Here is a 21,053-nt window from a genome sequence, read left to right as displayed (position 1 = left end):
AAAAAAATCCGAAACCCGACCCAGATAAAACCCGGTTTCCCTGTAATTACAAAAATACCCCCTATATATATATAGCTATTATCTAACCCTAAATCTCTCATTTCTTCCGCAGCAACTCACGCCTCCCTCAGTCCCTCCTCACCCTCACCACCTCATTTCAGCTCACTCACTCTCTCAGTCACTGCCTCACGCCTCACCTCCCCACCACCATTGAAATTAACTTAACAACAAATCCAAATGAACTCCCACTGAGTCAATTAAACCCACCACTCTGAAATCAGCCGAAATGGGTTTCGGTCAGATCGGTCGAATCGTTTGTGAGAGAGAGAGTGAATCGTTGATGAAGATTGAATCTAGATGGCGGTAGATGGTAGTGGCAAGCGGCGGTCACAATTAATGGGTGTTAACCGACAGAGAGCTTGAAAGAGAAGAGAAAGAAAAGCTGGCCATGGAGTGAAGAGAAAGAAAAGTCTGGCCATGGAGTTCCGATTTTGAACGGTGGGGAACGGCGAGTTGCGAAGAGAAAGAAAAGTGGGGAACGGTGGTGAACGGCGAGTTGCGAAGCATGAAAGTCTGGCCATGGGGTTCCGATTTTGAGGTTGAGAGAGAGGAAGAGTTTTGAAAAAAAAAATTAACTAAAATCGGTAGAAGAATTCTAAGTTTGTATTGTTCTGGATTGTAGTGTTTCTGAGTTTGTATTGTTCTTATGGATTGTAGTGTTTGGCTGCCCAGAACATTCAAGAAAAGCTGAGGAAATTTTTTATTTATTTATTTTTTTTGGTTGGGCCAATATTTGGGCCACGGATGGGCCCAAATTTGGCAGGGTTTAACGGGGCCCGCGGGGCCCGTGGGGCCCGACTGGGGCGGGTCCGGGCCCCGGAAAAAAAAAACCCGTTTAGTAAATGGACCGGGTCCGGGCTGCGGGTCTTGGCCCGCGGGTCGGGTCCGGGTATTGAAAAACCCGGCCCGAACCCGACCCGTTGCCATTCCTAGGGATGTTAGTGTATAGCTTAGTCTAGTTTAGTCCATTGGGCTTAGCTCAATATACTGTACTTGTAATTTACTTATTTTACTTGTACTGCACACATACCTAGCCTATATAAAGACTCTCTATTGTACATTATTTTACACATCAAATATACAGACTATTCAGTCTTTCTCCCTCACTTTACATTGTTAACAAGAACAAGCCGAACAGAACAAGCCAACTATACTATATTTCTCAAAAAGTGAGGGGATTTCAAACCTTGAAATCTGGGTCAATGTGCTGTCACTGTTGCAAACAACCGTACACAGATGTTTGGAAGATGGTGAACTATTCTCATCCTTTGTAGTATATAGCAAATACCCACTGTGAGTGTTTGTGGATATCAATGATTCGGATTGATTAAGGTTGAGCTTCAAGTGTCTGGTAATGAAAGTAGGGTCAGTGATGATGGAAACCCAGGATTTCGAAACGCACTTGAATCGGGTTAAGGATTTCACTGATTGCCGAACCAGGATGTCTTCCACGATATCGTTTGGAACACGCTGACCCATTGTTGTTGCAGTTCGAGAAAAAGAGTAAAAAAAATAGACGATTTCAGCGACTTCTAAGTCGGTTCCTATTTCCCATTATGCCCTTGGTGGAAATCACCTAGTTTTCTACTTTTTTGTGAGTTTGTTGCGGCCCTTTTTGGGTATTTTGGTTCTTACTCCTAATTCTACACGCAATGTGATAACCGACCCACGCCCAATGAGTCGCGCTTTTCGCACGATCCAATGGGAATAGAGTGCTTAAATAAGTTGAAAATCTAGTGGGCCGCGGCCCAGTTGTTATGAGATTTTCCCAAACGAAATAAGCCACACAAAAAAGTGGGACCTTCTATGACACGTGTCACTCATGCTTGCATTCCACCACTCGACCACCTTGGTTCTTAGACCACATGATTGTTATATTTTGTTTGTGGAAATTTTGTTAATCAATTTTTGTCACCTAATATAAATGATTAAGTTGCAATTTCTTGCTTGAAATTTTAGGTAATTTTGATTTTATCCTTTTTAAAGTTTAAATTTTATATACTTTTTAAGAGCACTTGTATAAGTGCTTGTATAATATAAAAATTATCGCATTTTAACTACTAATCCTAAAATTCATCAATAAAAAAAAATCATAAAATTCACTTACTTCATGTCATATAAAATTGTGTAAAAATACTTTTTTTTTTTTTTTACCGTAATCATACAAAATTATACTAGCACTATTCATTTTGCATTTAACTTTTTATTCTTTCTTTACATATCTCGATAATGAAATAAGAGAATGGATGATGATTGTTATTTGTAAAAAAAGAGAAATAATTACAAAAATCAAGAAAATTTTATATTTTAATGAAATATAGTGCAAGAAATAAAATATGATGTAGGGTATTCTGAAAAATAAGTATGTAAAATTGGAAAAATAGATTTGTATGTCACAATAGACATAAAATTTTATAGGGTAAATTGCAAATTACACCCTGAAGTTTGGGGTTGACTGGATTTTACACTCCAAAGTTTCAAAAACTTTATTTTACACCCTGAAGTTTGGTTCCGTTAGCAATTCACCTCCTACGGGTAGTTTTTGTTGTTAAGTAACACATCATCATGCTAATGTATTTTATTTTTGTCAAATTAGCCAAAAAACCTACGTCATTTTAGTGATGACTAAACGAAGATATGGCATACATCACAACTACATCATTTAAGGCATAAACTTAAGCAAAAATCCCTAGCCTAAACAACAGGTTAAATTCTAAAATCTAAAAACAAAGACCACGAAGAATTCACACCTCACTAGCCCAAACTCCATGAACCCAAACCTCCCTAACCCAAACCCCTCAGCTCAAACTGAACTCAGATAGACCATCGGCTCACATCGTGAACCCAGGCGACGACAGTGACAGCGACAGCGACGACCACACCGATAGTGAGCTGCTCTTCTCTTTCTCTCTTTTCGAATTTGGCTTGTGTAATCTTAATTCCTACTTCCCAACATTAAATCGTGGCATCACACCAATACAACAATAAATTAAAACCATTGGAAAAACGAAATTGAAAAATATTTACTTCATTTCGTGGTCACTGCCAGTGAGGTGTGTAAATATTCAGTCATATTTGTGTTGATTTTTTCAATGACATTTTGGGCTGTGGTTTTGAAGTTTTTCATGTTGGCTGTTAAGATTGAATTCCTATTATTTGGGAAGATGCTATTTGTTTATATGGATCATAAATTATTTGAAATTTAGAACTTTCTGCGATAGTTTATAGTTATGCACAATAGGTGTTTGTCAAAATGTTTGTGCCGATCTGTAGTGATAACTGTACAGTCAAAGCAATATTATTTGCTTTGTTTTTTTTTTGCAAAATTAACTTGAAGAAAGAAAGAAAATTGAGTTTAATTTTATCTTCACTGCTAAATAATATCTTCGAAACATCATAAATCCCAAAAAAAAAAAAAAAAAAAGGATGGAGATTTGGGAAAGTGAACCTATTGGGCCTAATTTGAAAACCCAACAAGGCTTTTATGTGTTGATAATCCATGGCATTTGATATTTGGTGTCCTAGGCTTTTTGGGTAGTGCTGCAGCTCCTTCCAACTCTATGGCATGCCAAATATTTTGGAACTGCTTAGCCTTACTTTTTGCACTGTGTAGCCAAACAACTTCATTTTCAAATTGTGCAGCGAAATATCTCAGTTTTGGAACTTGACATTAATAATGTCGTATTCTATGCATATTTTTTCATTTAAATTTTCTCGAAAATTTTGTGTATAACTCAACATTAGGAAAGTCAAATTCCACTTTAAAATATGCATAGAACTCGATACTGATTATATCGAGTTCCAATTAGAACTCGACATCAGTAATATCAAGTTTCAAAATAAGGGTATTTTGCTACATAGTTTGAAAATAAGGCCGTTTGGTTAGTTCAAAAATTAAGACTAAACATCCATTGTCCCCCAAATATGTGATGGCATAGAGTCTAAATATACACAAGCATGATGAAGCAACCTTGTCCTTGGTGGTTTTGAGCAATTTCCCCAAGTATTTTGGGTTCTTGTGTTCCTTTTTAGCTTTGGCCATCTCATTTTATGGAAGCCAGATGCAAGGTCTTAGAGGAGGGTTCTCATTGCCTCTAACTTTAGCTCTTTCTTGTTTTATGTGGATCAAGATTAAGAAACTAGAGGCATATGGCCCAATTTGGTTGTTTAATTGCACACTAGGTTGTTAGGAATGGCTATAAGTGAAATTATGATTGTGGCAGGAGTGTATGTTATAATTTTACTGAAAGTATTATAGATAAAACTAAAATAGTACAATGGAACTCATGAATAGTACTAAAAGGTGCAATGGAACCCATGATTAGTACAAAAAAAATAAGCTGAATTGTAAAAAAAAAAAGCTGCCTTTTTAAGTCAATGCCAAACGCAACCTAAATCTCTTTTTCAAAAAAATCATTTCAAAAAAAAGTTTTCAAAAATTGGAAAATTTGTGACGTACATTGTCATCTTGTCATTATTTGCTCATTTGGGAATTCTTGGACATTGTGTGATCTGGGTGAAAATTTATTGTTTATGGACGTGTTGATTTATAGGGCATTTTTGAATTGATGAAGATTGTCATATTTGGACAATGTTGATGATTTATGGAGGGTACGTAAGTCCATTTGATGATTAAGGTCTTTATTTGCTCAATTTGAAAATTTTCCGGTAATGGACAAAAGAAAATTTATATTAGAATTTTGATGATTGAAGCTTTATCTTTTCAATTGTCATGCATAATAGATCTAAGATAATTTATGAATTTCCCTTTATGAAAACATGAGATTTGATAATAATAATAAAAAAATAAAAAAATAAAACCTCAAAGATTTTATTAATTATGAAAGCATGAGATTTTGATAGAAAAATTCAGAGACTCATAAAGCGAACTTCATAAATTATCTTAGATCTATTATGCATGAATCATATGAACATATGAATATATTAAACGTGGGAGAAAGACATGAATAATAATGGACATATATGCAATCAATCAAACATATGAATTATGAAAGTATTGAAAAAAGAGGACTTACAGAGTAAAAACTTGCTTGCATGAATTTATTCTATGAGAGGGGATTGCTTTAGAGATCAGAGGGAATGAATTTGCTGACTTCTAAAGCAACCCTAGCTTATTTTTTAAGTAGATACACCTCTAGAAATAAAGGAGAAAACCTAAAATTCAGCTCATCCCTCTCTTCCCCTTGCTTTAAAGAAATTCTGGAAGCTTTGGTTTAGGAATTTCTTTTCTGTTAAGTGATCTTAAGGAAGACCAGTGATCCATGGTTACTACTACCAAATTTTTGAAATGGGTTCTTGCATAATTTATTGTTTCATGGCATGCACAATGACAATTAAAAGAAAGCTATAAATAAACAACATGGTATTTCATACCATTTTTCATATTGAGTTAGGAACTATACTTGGACATGTCTGGGGCTCATATTTTTGATAAAATCCATCTTAACCTGATAGTTAAAGCTATAAAAAATTATCCCAAAGATAATTATCCTAAAAATTTAATTATTCATTCAATTTTAACATTATCAGGTTATTTATTTTATTCCTATGCAACCAAACTTATTTTAATCAAAATAAACTATCAATCACAAAAATTCATTTAATTAATTTAATTGTCGAGCAATCAAAATTAATTTCAATTAATTAAGCATTCTTATTAATTTGAAAAATTACAATTGATAGAAAGAAACTATACATGACTTTGTTTCCTAGTTACAATATAGTAAAAGAATTACAACGGCCAAAATGGCCAAATACCACGAATTTTTGAAATATTTTGTAAAAAAAACATTGTTTCAGAACTATATAGGGGAATACCACTTTTTATGGAACTCGAGTTTCTTAAACTTGAGTTCCTAGGAGTTTTGCCACCGTGGCGCTGCTGAGGTGGAAATTGGGCCATTAAAAAATGCTTTTTTTTTTTTTTTTCTAAGGTACTCGAGCTTGGTGAGCTCGAGTACCTTGTAAGGAACTCGAGTTTAGTAAACTCGAGTTCCTTAACTTTTTTTTTTTTTTTTGGTTGTTGGGATTATTGACAAATAAACATAAACATAAAAATAAGTAGCTTTTTTTTTTATGTTTTTATTTATTTAAATAGAAGTATTGTAAAATATAGAGATTTTAATTTCAAAATATGAATTTAATTTCTACATTAAGTAAAATTGTTCATTGTTTTCTCATAAAATTTTTCCCGGGGGCGTTGCCCCCAAACCCCCAAGAGGCTTGTCCATAAGTGCTCCGGCTTGGGTTTATCGGCCCAAGCCTCCGCTTCATGGACTAAGCCTCCAAAAATCTCCCATTAAAAACTACACAATATTATTCGAGTCGGGTTGGGTCGTCAACATGAATCAAATGATACCGTTAAAGTGTGGATGAAATGTTTTATAATGCTTAAATTTATAAAAGATACTAGTGAAAGTTCCATGCGTTGCATGGCTTTAATCCTGAATTTTCTTATATATTTTTTTGAGAAATCATAACTAAATGAGTTATTATTACATAATTTTAGAATTATTTTCTAACTATATATAAGACAACTGATGATTATGTATATTCAACTTTTGAACATCTGTCTGGACTGTCTTGATTTGTCTGGAAGCTATTCACTCGTGCTAGTGAATAGTAATCTGTCATGGATGCCATCTTCGGTGGTTCTACCCAAGCCATTAAAGATGCAATGGCTGTCCTGAATCAAGAAATTATGTAACTGTGGTAGTCAATGTTGATGTGAATTTGAATTGGTTCAGAACCTTAGGAACAAGTACAACGAGTTCATGGCTTAGGTGATTATCTTGTTTTGTGTTTCATTCTCTTTTCCCTTTGCATACAAATTTCATTCTAGATATGATTCACATTTATTTGTTCATTCTAATGATTTCTGCCTTTATATAAACTACAAAATGACAATTCTTTGTTTGAGTTCTTGATTTTGAATAAACAGAGTAATATCAATAACATTCTGGTGAATGATCATTATTGACAACTACCCTATAGGAAGCTGTTTTATATTCAGGTATTTGTTATTTTGTTAGCTTTAACACATTATTAAATAATTTACGCAAAAAAGAGAGTAAAATTTTTTTTAAATAATGCTGAACAGAAAATAATTTTATGTAGAATACTAGAAATAGTTTATGTAGAAAACAAATTTTATGAATGTAGTAAGCAGATTCGAATATACAGTAAACATGATGTGCAGAGAGGAAATTTTATTAATGTAGAAACATATTTTATCAATGCAGAGAAAAAGAGATCGATTATTGTGAAATTCAAACATGAAAAAGCATTCAGATTTGGCTTTTAAATTTAGAAATCACGATTTCACTAGGTGTTTTATGAGAAAACAGTGAACAATTTTTAAATAGTGAACAGAAAATAATTAACGCAGAAAAGAGAGTGAAAAACTTGTTATAAAGTTTACACAGTAAGTTGTTATTAATTCTCATCTGGACCTATTAGTGACATTATATTTTTCCCTACCATTAACAACTTGTCATGCAGACTTTATTGTGAAATTTTTAAAAAAATATTGTGTCCATAACTTGCATAAAGAGAGGTAATTAAAACGTATATATTTATATATATCTTGTCTTTTTTGGTAATTTACAAATCAAACCACCACTTTTATAAGTATTAGCCAAACACTAAACTTTTTCAAAAAGCATTTTTTGATAGTTTTTACCAAACATGCTACTTAAAAAAAAAAATTAAAAAAAAAAATAAAAAAAAAAACTCAGTTTTATATTTTACTTTTTAAAACTTCCACTTTTTCCAAAAGAACTGTTTGAAAAAGCTGAACCAAACTCACCTTAGTAGAACTAATAGATTGTGGTTTTTTTTTAGTTGCAACTTACGCATATGCAAGTAACAATAATATGCAAGTATTATAAAAGATTTAATTGCTTGAGTTCAAATCATCTCCTTCATTAATAAATAAGGAGTTATAAAAAAAAATTAGAAAGGTTTTTTATTGATAATCTTAATTAAAGATATTATATATAAGGACAAATATACAAAATTATGCATGTGTATATTATAATAATCATTCATATAGTTAGAAAATAATTCTAAAATTATGTAATAATAACTCATTTAGTTATAATTTCTCAAAAAAATATATAAAGAAAATTCATGATTAAAGCGATGCAACGCATGGAACTTTCACTAGTATCTTTTATAAATTTAAGTATTATAAAACATTTCATCCACACTTTAAGGGTATCATTTGATTCATGTTGACGGCCCGACCCGACTCGAATAATATTGTGTGGTTTTTAATAGGAGATTTTTGGAGGCTTAGTCCATGGAGCGGAGGCTTGGGCCGACAGGCCCAAGATAAAACAATGAATAGTTTTACTTAATGTAGAAATTAAATTCATATTTTGAAATTAAAATCTCTATATTTTACAATGCTTCTATTTAAATAAATAAAAACATAAAAAAAGCTACTTATTTTTATGTTTATGTTTATTTGTCAATAATCCCAACAACCCAAAAAAAAAAAAAAAAAGTTATAAGGAACTCGAGTTTATTAAACTCGAGTTCCTTACAAGGTACTCGAGCTCACCAAGCTCGAGTACCTTAGAAAAAAAAAAAAAGAAGCATTTTTTAATGGCCCAATTTCCACCTCAGCAGTGCCATGGTGGCAAAACTCTTAAGAACTCGAGTTTAAGAAACTCGAGTTCCATAAAAAATGGTATTTCCCTATATAGTTCCGAAACAGTGTTTTTTTACAAAATATTTCAAAAATTCGTGGTATTTGGCCATTTTGGCCCTTGTTTCCTAGTTACAACCTACCAACAATAAAAACTATTCTACGAACCTAAGACCTATGGTTTGGGGCTAAGTTACAATATGATTAGAATTTGATGGCCTTTATTACCATCCTTCATCAGCCCAACCCAAGTTTAATATCCAACCAAAGACATTTTTGAGAGCCTTGTTTTTTGTTTGCTAATATGAGAATTGTTATTTAAAATTTGCATTTGAAATTTTGTTTTTTCAAAACACAAATTTCCTTTTTTTTAAGAACCGATTTTGAAAAACAAGTTTTCAAAATTGAAAAAACAAAATATATTGTCACAATGTTATTCCCAGAAAAAATATGGGGAAATAAAAATCACTGGGTTATTATTTCCATCCTAAATAGTTGTATTGAAATGAGTGAAAAACAATGCCATGACAAGTGATATTAAACATGGGAGTGTTGATGTAATTAAACTTGGGTTGCTATTTATAATATAATTGTTCTCTATTAAAAATTTTAAATTCTCCATAAGAATTATAACATCACTCATCTTTCTTACATGGGAAGTAGTGTGGAGAGTCTGGGTTCAAATTTAGGGCCACCCATTTTGAAACTAGGATAAAATATAACTTTAAACTTAAAATTTGAAACAATGTCCAATTTATTATGTATCTTGATGTAATTGAGCATAATTTCTTTGTTCAAGTGTTTAAATTTGTGACAAATACTTGAAAAAGTTTAGGCAGATTTCTTTCCTTTGTACTCTACAGAGTTGTAACAAAGATTTCTATTTTCTTGCCTTTAACCTTTAATTCTAGAAACCAAGACCTAACAAAATACTAGTTCCTCTATGACCACAACATCTGTGTTGTAACGATTGTCACAAATCTAACATAGTTAAGAGTGAGTGGTTGTCTACCACTTTCACTTGGATCAGCCACTTTTTCTTCACAAAAGGAAATGAATTTGAGTGAGTGTTTCTACTTTGCTCACATCAATTATATTGTTAGTTTCATCGATGGCTATTTCCTTATCCAATAGATCAGATAGCCCCTTAACAGCTTCCTCATCTATTTTCATCTCTTCATTACCATTGTTTTCGACATGACGTAATGTCAAATTCAAACTTCTACAAATCCATGACACTGAGTAACCTCCATTTGAGTAATGGGAGTTGTAGCCATTTTTTTAACTCTACATAGTTCATCATGTTGATTCCTTTAAGTCATAGCCACAAGTTCAATTTTGCGCATTGGAAAACACCAACCAAAAAAAAGTTACTACTAGACGCTCAAAGGCTTTTTTGTTTTTTCTTTTCATTCCAATTTAGGACTTAAGCGTTTCTCCATTCAAGTCCCAAAACTAATTGAGGATGTCAAAACATAAAAGCATAATTACATCCAAACGAATTTCTACGATTACAAAGCAAATGTAGTGAATGTGCATATATTTGGGTAGTATTATACAAACTCAATGAAGTCGGTGCAACTGATTTTGTGTAGAGAGTGTAGTTGAGAATTCTATAAGATCAGATAGAAACAAGAAAAACCAAGCTCTGTATGGATCTTAAATGAGTTTAACATGCCACTAGAGCCATCTGAGATTGTTTTAATCAATGATAATAGTGCAGTGCAGGCTCCACATGTAAGTAGTCGGTGTTGTAAAAGAAAAACTAAGAGAGAAATAAATCAAGTAAGAAAACCAAGGTTTTATATTTGTAGCAGGACCATTATCCAAGTGAAGATCAATGCAAGCAGTCAAAAAGAGAGAAGTAAGCATAACCTATTCCACAAGCACTTCAATATTCAGAGTTAGATCCTCAAATTAGGATCAATTTGGGTATTTCTCAAAGTTGAGTGGCTTCTAATTTCAATTTAATAGATCAGGGGTTTAGTTTGATTTTGACAGAAAGTTCAGGAGGTTTTTTGCAGTATTCTCTTCATCTTTTACCTTATACTTAATGTGTAAACTTCTTTTCAGCTGCCTTCTCCACTATTTCATTTTTATTTTCAAAAAATTATATTATTAGAAATTAATAATCTTCCTTCTCCATTATTTTCCATTCCTTTGACATCTCATCTCCTTCAATGTAGCATTCAATTATGAAACAACCCTAAAATGCAATAAGCAAAAAGAAAAGGAAAGAAATCAACCCACCCATTCTGAATCAACAGGATTACTCAAATAATTTTGAAGGTGGATGGATCAATCATGATGACATCAAATTGAGAACTCAAATATGTGCTAGCCATATTAAACCTAATTGACCATATATATTTTTGGCAGATTTGTACACACAGAAATATTGACTGATTGGTAAACTATAACAAAAATGCACCTTCACCTTAAAGACATTAAAGAAGATATGTTTCACCATACCCAAGCTGTGAAAATGATCTACTAATATTCCCAGCTTGCTTTAAACGAGGCCCTGCTGCACCAGTTAACTTTTGTTGCTCTGAACTAGCCAGATCAATAAGATTTATTCTACTTGTTTTGCAGGTGCTTAAACCATCTGCCTTGCTCTACTCTGTGGCACTGAAACAACAAAGAAACAGAGGTATTTACAGTTTGTTTGGTTTTTTAAAGCATCCAATCCAAAATACACAATGCTAATTAGGGTAACGTAACACACCCCCTTCCTGGCAAGCCTGCCTAACAACCGAGACTGAATTATGAGTCTTCCACAGATAGACCAAAAGACACCCCTAGTAGAGAGTTCACATAATTTGAACCAAAGACATCTAACTAGGCTCTTATTCCATTTTAACAAACAACTAACGAAAAAGACCAAAGCTGTTTGAAAGTAGGCCAACCAAGTTCTTCTAGTCAGACAGGAAAGAGTATCCATGTACCAAAAATGGATCACCTGAAGGCTTTTCCTTAGTTTCACTCTTTGAAGTGGCATGGCACAAAGCACATTCCCAGCTCAGTAGCACCAAACAGTGTTTGGAAGAATTTTGTTATACATTCTGACATTATAAGTAACAAGTTCATTATCAAATGCTAGAGTCAATAACTTCACAAAATGCCTGCTAACTAGGCTAGAAAAGCCCTGTGTTTCCATATTTTATAAATCTACATTTTAAGCCCTCTAACAGAACAAAATCTGACTCATACACCAAAAAAGAGCAAATAACAATTTATGACCCAATCATCAATAATTCTTAAACATGGAAAGTATTTAACTTGCATTGGGATTCAACACAAGTAAAAATAGCATGTGAGCAGGAACTCTAACCATTAATACTAACATTAATACAATCTTTGAGAATAATTGGAACAATTTATGAAAAGTAGGAGCTATTAGCTTGTAACACTCTTTCTAAATAACAACTCTTTTTTTAATTAATCTCGCAAATGGCAATACTTATGCATAAATCTCATAGAAGAGCAATGAATCCAGATGTGAGACATGATGTTAGCCTGACCTTATTTTTATGTTTTAATCTCATCTATGAAATATAGCTTACGGCTTAAGATGCTTGAGCCCTACACCTGGACATTCCATAACTTAAAAGCTTGGGGCTTGAGGCACTTTAAGTTTTTATCCATCAATGTCTCAAAGTGATGAAGGAAGGATATGTATTTTTTTTTTTTTTTTTTTTTTTCAAAAGAACAACCTTCCAATCAAAATTTTGACATTCTTTCCATTCCCCCTTGGGCCTAAAACTAACTTCAATCATCAAAAATAAACCCTGAGATCTCCATTACCTATTTTTAATTAATATAAATCTTAAGTATTAAGCTTCTTAGCATAACACAACAGCAACATTCTGCATCAATGCAACTCCTTTATCAAGGATAAGAGCCTTGAATCACCATATTCAATTCTCTAACTTCAGTCAATTCCTTCCCTTTTTTTCTATTGTTAATAGGTAATTTAGGGTGCAGGAGTAGAATCTAAAGGCAGTATTCTCCCATACAAAACTTGATGACAATCAGCACCATGATTCAAATTAATCTAAGAAAGTATCAATACCAACACAAGATACAATAAGCATACGGATAAATGGCAACTCCTAAAAACAAGAATATATATAATATACCCAACATCAATAGTGAGATGAGGAAGTGCCATTTACAAGCATCAAATCCTTCAAAAACATTTTCAAAATGCACAAATGCACTAAGCCTAAAATCTGCTGCTTCATCTTCAATTGTCCCCTAGTTCTCAAACCCATAAGAATCAGACAGTTAAAAAGTAAAAACAGAAACTCAATTATCTCACACGTGCATCACAAACTCCTTCAAAGTGCAAACACAGATGCGACAATATCCATCAACCCCCATGACCAGGAAATCACGGTCAATTGATGAGTAGGTATAAGATCAAAGTGTATGTGTGTGTCTAAGAGAGAGAGAGAGAGAGAGAGAGAGAGAGAGAGAGAGAGAGTCAACTGCAAAACAAGAGAAGGGTTTTGACTCATTCAAAGTGAAACCAACTAGTTTTTCTTCCCAATTTAAGCAACTCCCGCATCAAGATTGTGTCAAGGCCGTCTTGACCACATCCACAACATATCAGACTATATCCAAAATTTAAAACATATTTCAATATCCAGATACTCTTTGGAGACTGTATTGGATACATCTCCAGCCATGAGAGATACTTCAAATGAAAGGCCACTTTTCCTATTAAAGTCCAACACATGCATATTGGAGGTACTTCAAATCTGTCCTACTTCATTGTTACATCAACACCTACTAGTAATATTAACGCAATTTTGGATTTTGGCACTGTTATATTATGGTCAATTAGGATTCCATTGTTTTAAACTTCTGAAAGGAAGCAAAATTTCAGCTGCTGCTAGTTGTTGGACTTGAGAACAATAGCCATGGAACTAAATATTGCTAACCGGGCCAATTAGACTAAAGGGTTTTGGTATGCTCAATGGCAAAAGCACAATAGAACAGAATGGCTTAGCCATCTGAAATCCCCATTTGATCATTCCTCAAATGTAATTTAGGTAACTTCACCCATTCATATTGAGAAATTACTTAAACACAAGGATGGAAACAATTACAACCTTAGTTTACTTAAACTCAAGGATGGAAACAATTACAACCTTAGTTTCAGCATCAAAAGTACTAGCTAAAGTTATATACAAATTAAGCAATACTAGCTAAAGTTAATTTTCACAATGATGGTGGCAAAACTGAAAGTGATATAATAGCTAAAGTGAATTTTCACATTTACTTACCACCATTGAGTAAAATCAAGCTCTCCATTGAATTAGCCATGAAACCCACCCAATCAGCATCTTCAATTGCAAGAATGTTCTGCTTTCGACTCTCAGGGTCAATTGAAACCAGCCCAGTAGCATTCTTAATCAAAAGTTCACCATTATCAGTGCAGCCATAGAAATTACCAACACTAACCCAAATCATTGGTACCGAATATTTTCTAGTCCAAGACTCAGCCACACCATACTCCTCCATAACCCATATGTGGCATAAGACACCCGCATGACTCTGAGCAAAAGTGAAAAGAGCTAGGGATCCCTTAAACAATGCATGCTGAGTGAAATGCGTAACCACGGAAGCTCTCAAATGATTAGGAGTCAACATTATCTCACGGAAGCTCTCATCATTGACATCAAAGGACAGAATGATAGGGCGGCGGCAAGTCCATGCTACAGTGTGCAAAGCTCCATTAAAAAATATACAGGGTAGATCAATGTCAAAAATTCCTCCAAAGTTGGGTTCATACGCTCTAAAGGATTCCAACGATATTACAACCTTTCTCCAGGAATCTGTACTCAAACTGTAAATCTCGGCCTCGGCCTCTGGTCCCACAGACAGAAGTCTCAGAATCTTGAAGTCATTGTTCTGAGAATTATAAGAAAGTCCAACAACAGACAACTTAAATCTCTTATGAACCTCGTCAGTAAGGGGAGTAGCTAGAAGCTTCTTAAACATTCTAATACTTGGGTTCCACAAATATATAATGTGATTAAGATCATAATCACGACTAGCTAGACAGAACAAGCCATTACAGAAACCAACTATACTATATTTCTCAAAAAGTGAGGGGATTTCGAACCTTGAAATCTGGGTCAAAGTGCGGTCATTGTTGCAAACAACCGTACACAGATGTTTGGAAGATGGTGAACTATTCTCATCCTTTGTAGTATATAGCAAATACCCACTGTGAGCGTTTGTGGATATCAATGATTCAGATTGGTTAAGGTTGAGATTGAAGTGTTTGGCAATGAAAGTGGGGTCAGTGATAATGGAGTCACAAGATTTCGAAACGCACCTGAATCGGGTTAAGGATTTCACTGGTAGCTGACCCAGGATGTCTTCCACGACATCGTTTGGAACACGCTCACCCATTGTTGTTGCAGTTCGAGCAATCACGAAGGGTCCAAGGCTTGAGGTTTAAAGTGTAAAATGAAGAGCAAATCGGCAATGTGTGTCTGTGTCATAGGGAGGAGAAAAAGAGTGAAGAAAAACAAGGATGGAGATTAGGAAAGTGAACCTATTGGGCCTAATCTGAAAACCCAACAAGGGTTTTATTCGTTGATTATCCAAGGCATTTGATATTCGGTGTCCTAGGCCTAAATCTAACCCAAAAGCCCAATAAGTCTTTTTTTATAATTTTTGGCCGGGAAAAATGGCCCATTAGCATCAATTTTTGAAATATTTAGCAACAGAATACTGTTTCGGAAATAATTGGGGAAATATCACTTTTTGTGGTACTCGAGCTTGGTGAACTCGAGTACCCCATTTTTCTCTTCCAACATGGCAAATGACGTTGGCATCTGAATTTAAAAAATAAAGTTGATACCCGAGCTCATGAAGCTCGAGTACTGCTCAGCGATCCCACACTTAAACCATCTGTTACCCACAATACCCAACCAAGAACAGAGCAAAACATACCCTTACCAGAACACAGTCTCACTCTCACTCTCTCTCCTAAACGTTCAAACCCCAAACGTTGAAACCCTCACACCCTCACACCATCGGCGGCAGAAATTAAAAACGTCGTTGTGATCGCTTTTGCGTATCGATGATGGTTGGGGGAGTGGAATCGTGGTCTCCGTCACCGTCGCGCCTGAGGGAATAGTAGAAGGGAAAGTGGTGGTTGTTGGAGGAGCGATGGTAATGGCCTTTTCTGTTGGGTGACAGTGGTGCGACGTCGTCTTCGTCCTCATCTTCTTCTTCGCCCTTTCTTCTCCCTGTCTCCGACCAATTAGGGTTTTCAATTTCATTTCACAGAGTCGCCACGCGGACCATTTCCCCTTCAATGGCGCTTTGTAAGCTCTCTCTCTCCGAAAAATTTGAGTTCTTTTTCTCTTAATTTTCACTAATCCAACTGGTTTTGGCGCTGCAATTCCATGTCTTGGTTTTTGTTTTAAATTTTCAAGAAATTTCATACTTTTTTGAATTTTGGTGCATAATGTGTTGTGAAGAACTTAGCATGTTGATTTTTTTGAAAGAAGTTCTAATTTTTTTATCTGGGTTTTAGTTTTTGGTGAATAATGTGTTGTGAAGAACTTAGCTAGTTTGATTGTGTGGGTGCTGTGAGGTTGTGTTGGTGAATTTGGAACTTAGTGTGTTTGAATGAAAAATTGGAAGCACTGAAGGCTGAAGGTATAAATCTTGGACTTTTATAGTTTTTTTTTTTTTTTTTTTACAGAAGTGATAGAAGACTTTTATAGCTTTAAATTGCACTAATAATGTAAACTTACGTTATAGACAAACAAATCCACATTATTAAACCCCCAGCATTCATTGTAAATGAAAAGAGATACTACTACAGATCTATCATTTAACAAAATGGCGATTTCCACTAAAAAAAGAAAGAAAGAAGGGGGGCATTGTTAGTACGGACCAAATTAAGATAAGATGGACCACATAATTGTCTTTGGGGTGACACAAGAATTGTGTTTCCTGCATGTGCTTCATGATTCTCTTAATGTATAAATTCAGTTTAGGATTCTATTATTGAAAAGGAGATCATTACTAGAATAAGTCCACCTCACAGCAAAAAAAAGGTTAGTCCATAATTAAGGTTGTGGGGTGTGTATTCTCTGGGGAAAAGAAAAAGGTTTTGAGGGTGCGCATCCCCTGCCCATCTCACCCTAAAATCCATATTTTTCATGTTTCCTGTCTTGTTTGTCCTCATATGTCCAAGCTGACCACATGCCCCACAAACAAAACTCTCTCTTGCAGATTTCTTGTCCTTAAAAACCTTGACTTTATCTCCCGATATTTTGATTTTCTTACTGACTAGACCAACACTTGTGATATCATTCTTTTTCGTTAAAGCTTTCACCTAAAGCTTTCCATACTTGCCTTTTTTCGCAATAACATTTTCTACCTCCTTCATGTCTTTATTAAATATCTCTTTGGAAGAATAGGACCCATTAGGTTGGGCAGTACTGACAATTTGCTTGATCCGATTTGTGTTCTCAAAACCAAAACTTGGTTGCAAGCCCAAAGCCAACCCTGTTTCCTCCCTCACAACTTTAGTCTTTTTCTTCTTCCTCCTCTCAGCCTCATCATCTTCCATGAGTAACCTGCATAATTCGGCAGCTTCAACGGCTTCATCTTCATTTTCCTCTTCTGCCTGAGCTATGGATGGGCGCCTTCTCATTTTGAGCCCCTTAACACCATCTGCTTTGTCATGCTTTGACTCATAGTTACCTACTTCTTCCTCACATTCCTCTGCATCAAGAAGATTCTCTAAATCCCCAGCAAATGAATCAAGATCACTATTTCCTTTAGAGTCACTCTCATTTTCACGATCTAAGGTAGAAAGACTCTGAACTTGTCGTTCCCAAATCTCCTGACACTTCTCCCTTGTCTGCTGTTGCAGTTGAAGAAATGACATCTGCTGGCCACGCGCATACTTGCTGATAGTTGTGGGATCAATCTGTCTCCCCGATGCAGCTTGCTCACTTGAAAGTTTGCGTATCATAGCAATACAGTGTCACCTAGTCCGTTTTGCAATCTCCTCCTCACAAACATCCAACTTCAGAAGAACCTCCCGTGCTTTGCAGTATTTGATAATTCAACTATTCTTTTAGTCTTCCGGAACTCAAAACTAGGACTTCCATCCTGACTGACCTGGTCCAGGTCAATAATTTCTTTGGGCCGTTTGATTATGATTTTCTTCTGAGGCTATTCTCTATCTGTTTCTGTAGGTGGATAAGACTGTTTTCTTTTCTTGCATGAGGGTCAGTGATAATGGGAATGGGTTAGAATTCATTGAATTTGTGGTTCCCACTAAGTTTTTTATTTGGGTTTTAGTTTTTGGTGAATAATGTGTTGTGAAGAACTTAACTAGTTTGATTGTGTGGGTGCTGTGACTTGTGAGGTTGTGTTGGTGATTTTGGAACTTAGTGTAAGTAAGTTTAATTGAAGTTTCTCCTTTCTAAGGTGAGAAGATATTCAAAGAGGGAGAGAGAAATAGATCATAGAGGAAGGGGATTTGGTTCCATTTTTGGTATTTTCAGCTAACACACTATAGGTAAATGCTCTCTCTCTCTAATATTTCCACTTTGAAGTTTCACTGATCATAATTTGGTTCCATTTTTGCCTAATCCCATGTCATTCTCTCTATTTTTTAACAACGGGAAAAAATGGACTGATGATATAGACCTATACAACTGAGAGAGAGTCTGGGTCTGTAAGGTAGAGATTGAAATCTGTGGGTTGCCTCCACTGTCAGCACGGACTGATGGTTCTTTTGTTTTTTATTTTTTATTTTTTGGTATTTGGGTTATATTGGGTTTTGCCTAAAGAAATTGGATTAGAATTGTTTTTGTTTTTGTCTATTTGGGTTGCATTCGTTTTGGGTATCTGTTTAAAATCAACATGCATGCCTTTTTATTTATGTTTTTATTTTTTTTATTGGTATTTATTTCATTCCTTCTTCCTATGTTCTTGTTTCTAATGTTCTCTTTGTTCGTTTTTGTCAAGTTATTTGAATGCTTTTTATTAAAAAAAATTAAAATCAAATTTAATTTTTTCCTTGTAGTTGCGATACATAGGTTACAGCGTTCACAGATTATAGTGATTACATCATTGCATTAGAACGAGCACCAAAAATTTTGAAAGGTAAGTTTTTATGAATTTCCCCCTTAATTGTCCCATTCTTAATTTAATCTTTTGTTAATAAATGGTTGATTAATTTGTGCTATATGTTCAAATTCCAAAAAAATTTGGTTTTTGAGATTAATTTATGATTAGTTTTGGAGTTAGTTTACAAAAGAAACACAGTTGACAAAAATCTACATAAATAATTAGTTACATGTAAAACTATAGCTGTTGAACAATTATTGATTATGATGTGAGGGGGTGAATTCTATTGAATTTTGAGTCAATGTTTTTTTTTTTTTAAGTTCAATGTAGCCAAATAGATGCATTGAGAATCGAAAAGAGTTTTAGTTTCAGCATTCAAATTTAGTTAGTTGGTTGGTAAATATTTGTTTTTAAGGCATTGAAATCGGAAAGATATGTTATCTATTTGTTTATTATTTTGACTCAACCTATTAACTGAGGATAGAACACAAAAATCATTTACTTTTTGTTTGTGGGTCTGGGTTGATACTCTTCAAACTTTGTATTACATGCTGAGATTGGTAACCTAAATGCATGTGTATGTATGTTTTGTTTGAAATGTGATTTTACAATTAGCGTTTGTTTAGATAGTTTCCCTCACCACGTGTTTGATGTGGAGCAACTTAAATGTTGTAGCCTAACTATGTTCATATTTATTTTTGTATTGTAGACAGTTTAGCCTCAGTATATGCACTTTATCTTTGCATCTTATAAGCCTTCAAAGAGATGAATGACAATATCTTCTTTGGTCTTGAAATATTTCTGGTATGTCCATACCATTCTCATCCTGCTTAATCATATTTAACTGAGTTATATTTTAGATCAAGTTACATTTTCAACAACAAATAATGACATAGGAATTATATGTGTAGCCATTTGTAATTTCTTGTGGCTGGATTCTTTTAAAATAGAGTTCTAAACATGTTTATATCTATAATTACTTATAGCTAGGAATTGATTTTCTCATGCCCAACCTTTACCACTCCGATGCAAAGAATTATTGCAATTCTTAGCCTGTATGGATCATATCATTTGAGTTTTGTGTTTGCCTTTGTCTTTGTTCTTCTGCTTGCAATATCCCCACTAAATCTGGACATTTTTTCCACTGTATTATTGTAGTTCTTAGCCTATATGGGTCATTCATCTTTAGTTGGTTTATAATCATTTAATCCTTTCATAATTTTCTGCACACTTTGTATTGGCATCATTAGAGATGCTTTGGTGAGAAAGCATATAAAGTCTTTGGAGGTTATTTTCCTTTCTTTCAAAAGAACAATGTTAGTAAAAAATGCCTATCAGTTTTTTGATAAATGTATTGCAAGAGAATAGGAGATCAGTGGCACTAAATTGAGTGACCATATTATATTTTATGAATATGACTTCCATTCTTTCACCACTTTATTTTCACATATCATAGTTTGCTGATTTGAAGCTTTGGATCTTTATTTTCTCACATCATATTGGGGGCTCAATTGAGTTATTGTTTGCATTTGCTACATTTTTTAATTGGTTGCTTAAGCAGTAAATATTTTACTATGGGTTGGTAGTTTGAACAGTCAAGAAAGAAACCTGAGAAATCGTAAAATAATTTTATAGAGATGCTAAATGTTATTATCTGCGCCATTCTAACTTGCGCCTTAGTTATTGTTAACTATGCTTTCTTCCTTTGAAAATTTGTTTGAACAATTTGGTGGGTTATTCTTATGAAAAGCATGCCAACTATAAAGTTTCCAGTTACTCATTATAGAACCCATAACCAACAAATTTGCCACTACCCATAAAGGTTTTTTTTTTGGTTAATATATATGATATAGGTTTGGGTATTTTGGCTGGATTGGTTTTGATTTTGGTATTTGGGTTAGATTTGGTTTTGATTAAGTTATTTGGTAGACTTTTTGATATTAAATGATCACATAAGAACTTTTGAAGTGGAATACATACTCCACAAGTTTATGTGCTCAGTGCTCTTTACCTTAAGTGTCCAAATAGTGGGGTCACCTTAGTAGAAATAAATTTGAAGCAAAAAATAGTGTATTTTGTGGAAGCATAGCAAATTATAAAATAAGTTAAGTTGGAACTTTTAGTGTTTAATGAGTGGATTGGGTTTCTCAAAAAAAAAAAAAAAAAGCTTTAGGGATTTTTAAAGAATGTGAGT

The 21,053-nt window shown here is 34.1% G+C and overlaps 1 protein-coding gene across 3 annotated transcripts; it reads right to left on the bottom strand.

Annotated features, from left to right (window-relative positions):
- Nucleotides 1–10,971: 10,971 nt before the first annotated feature.
- On the bottom strand, nucleotides 10,972–15,288 carry LOC115967311 (F-box/kelch-repeat protein At3g23880-like). 3 transcript variants are annotated; one of them, XM_031086386.1, is made up of 2 exons: nucleotides 14,029–15,288; nucleotides 10,972–11,365 (listed from the first exon to the last, which is right to left on the bottom strand). In XM_031086386.1, the coding sequence occupies exons 1-2, from the start codon at nucleotides 15,161–15,163 to the stop codon at nucleotides 11,334–11,336; spliced, it is 1,167 nt and encodes a 388-aa protein (XP_030942246.1). In that variant the 5' UTR covers nucleotides 15,164–15,288; the 3' UTR covers nucleotides 10,972–11,333. The 3 variants fall into 3 exon arrangements, 2 of the variants coding, with proteins under 2 accessions (XP_030942246.1, XP_030942247.1); XM_031086387.1 differs by having other exon boundaries at nucleotides 10,972–11,357; XR_004086434.1 differs by lacking the exon at nucleotides 10,972–11,365 and adding an exon at nucleotides 12,470–13,854 and having other exon boundaries at nucleotides 13,894–15,288.
- Between the last annotated feature and the right edge of the window lie 5,765 nt (nucleotides 15,289–21,053).

This window comes from Quercus lobata, chromosome 11, assembly GCF_001633185.2.
Source record: "Quercus lobata isolate SW786 chromosome 11, ValleyOak3.0 Primary Assembly, whole genome shotgun sequence".
Taxonomy (NCBI): domain Eukaryota; kingdom Viridiplantae; phylum Streptophyta; class Magnoliopsida; order Fagales; family Fagaceae; genus Quercus; species Quercus lobata.
The sequence above is the reverse complement of the archived record's forward strand: the minus strand, read 5'-3'. Positions and strand labels throughout refer to the sequence as shown.

Excerpts from the sequence above, each read along its gene's own strand:
- LOC115967311 (XM_031086386.1), bottom strand. The coding sequence starts at position 15,163 with ATGGGTGAGCGTGTTCCAAACGATGTCGTGGAAGACATCCTGGGTCAG. Across the intron at positions 11,366-14,028 it reads CTTGATTTTACTCAATGGTG|TGCCACAGAGTAGAGCAAGG; the intron begins GTAAGTAAATGT and ends TTGTTGTTTCAG.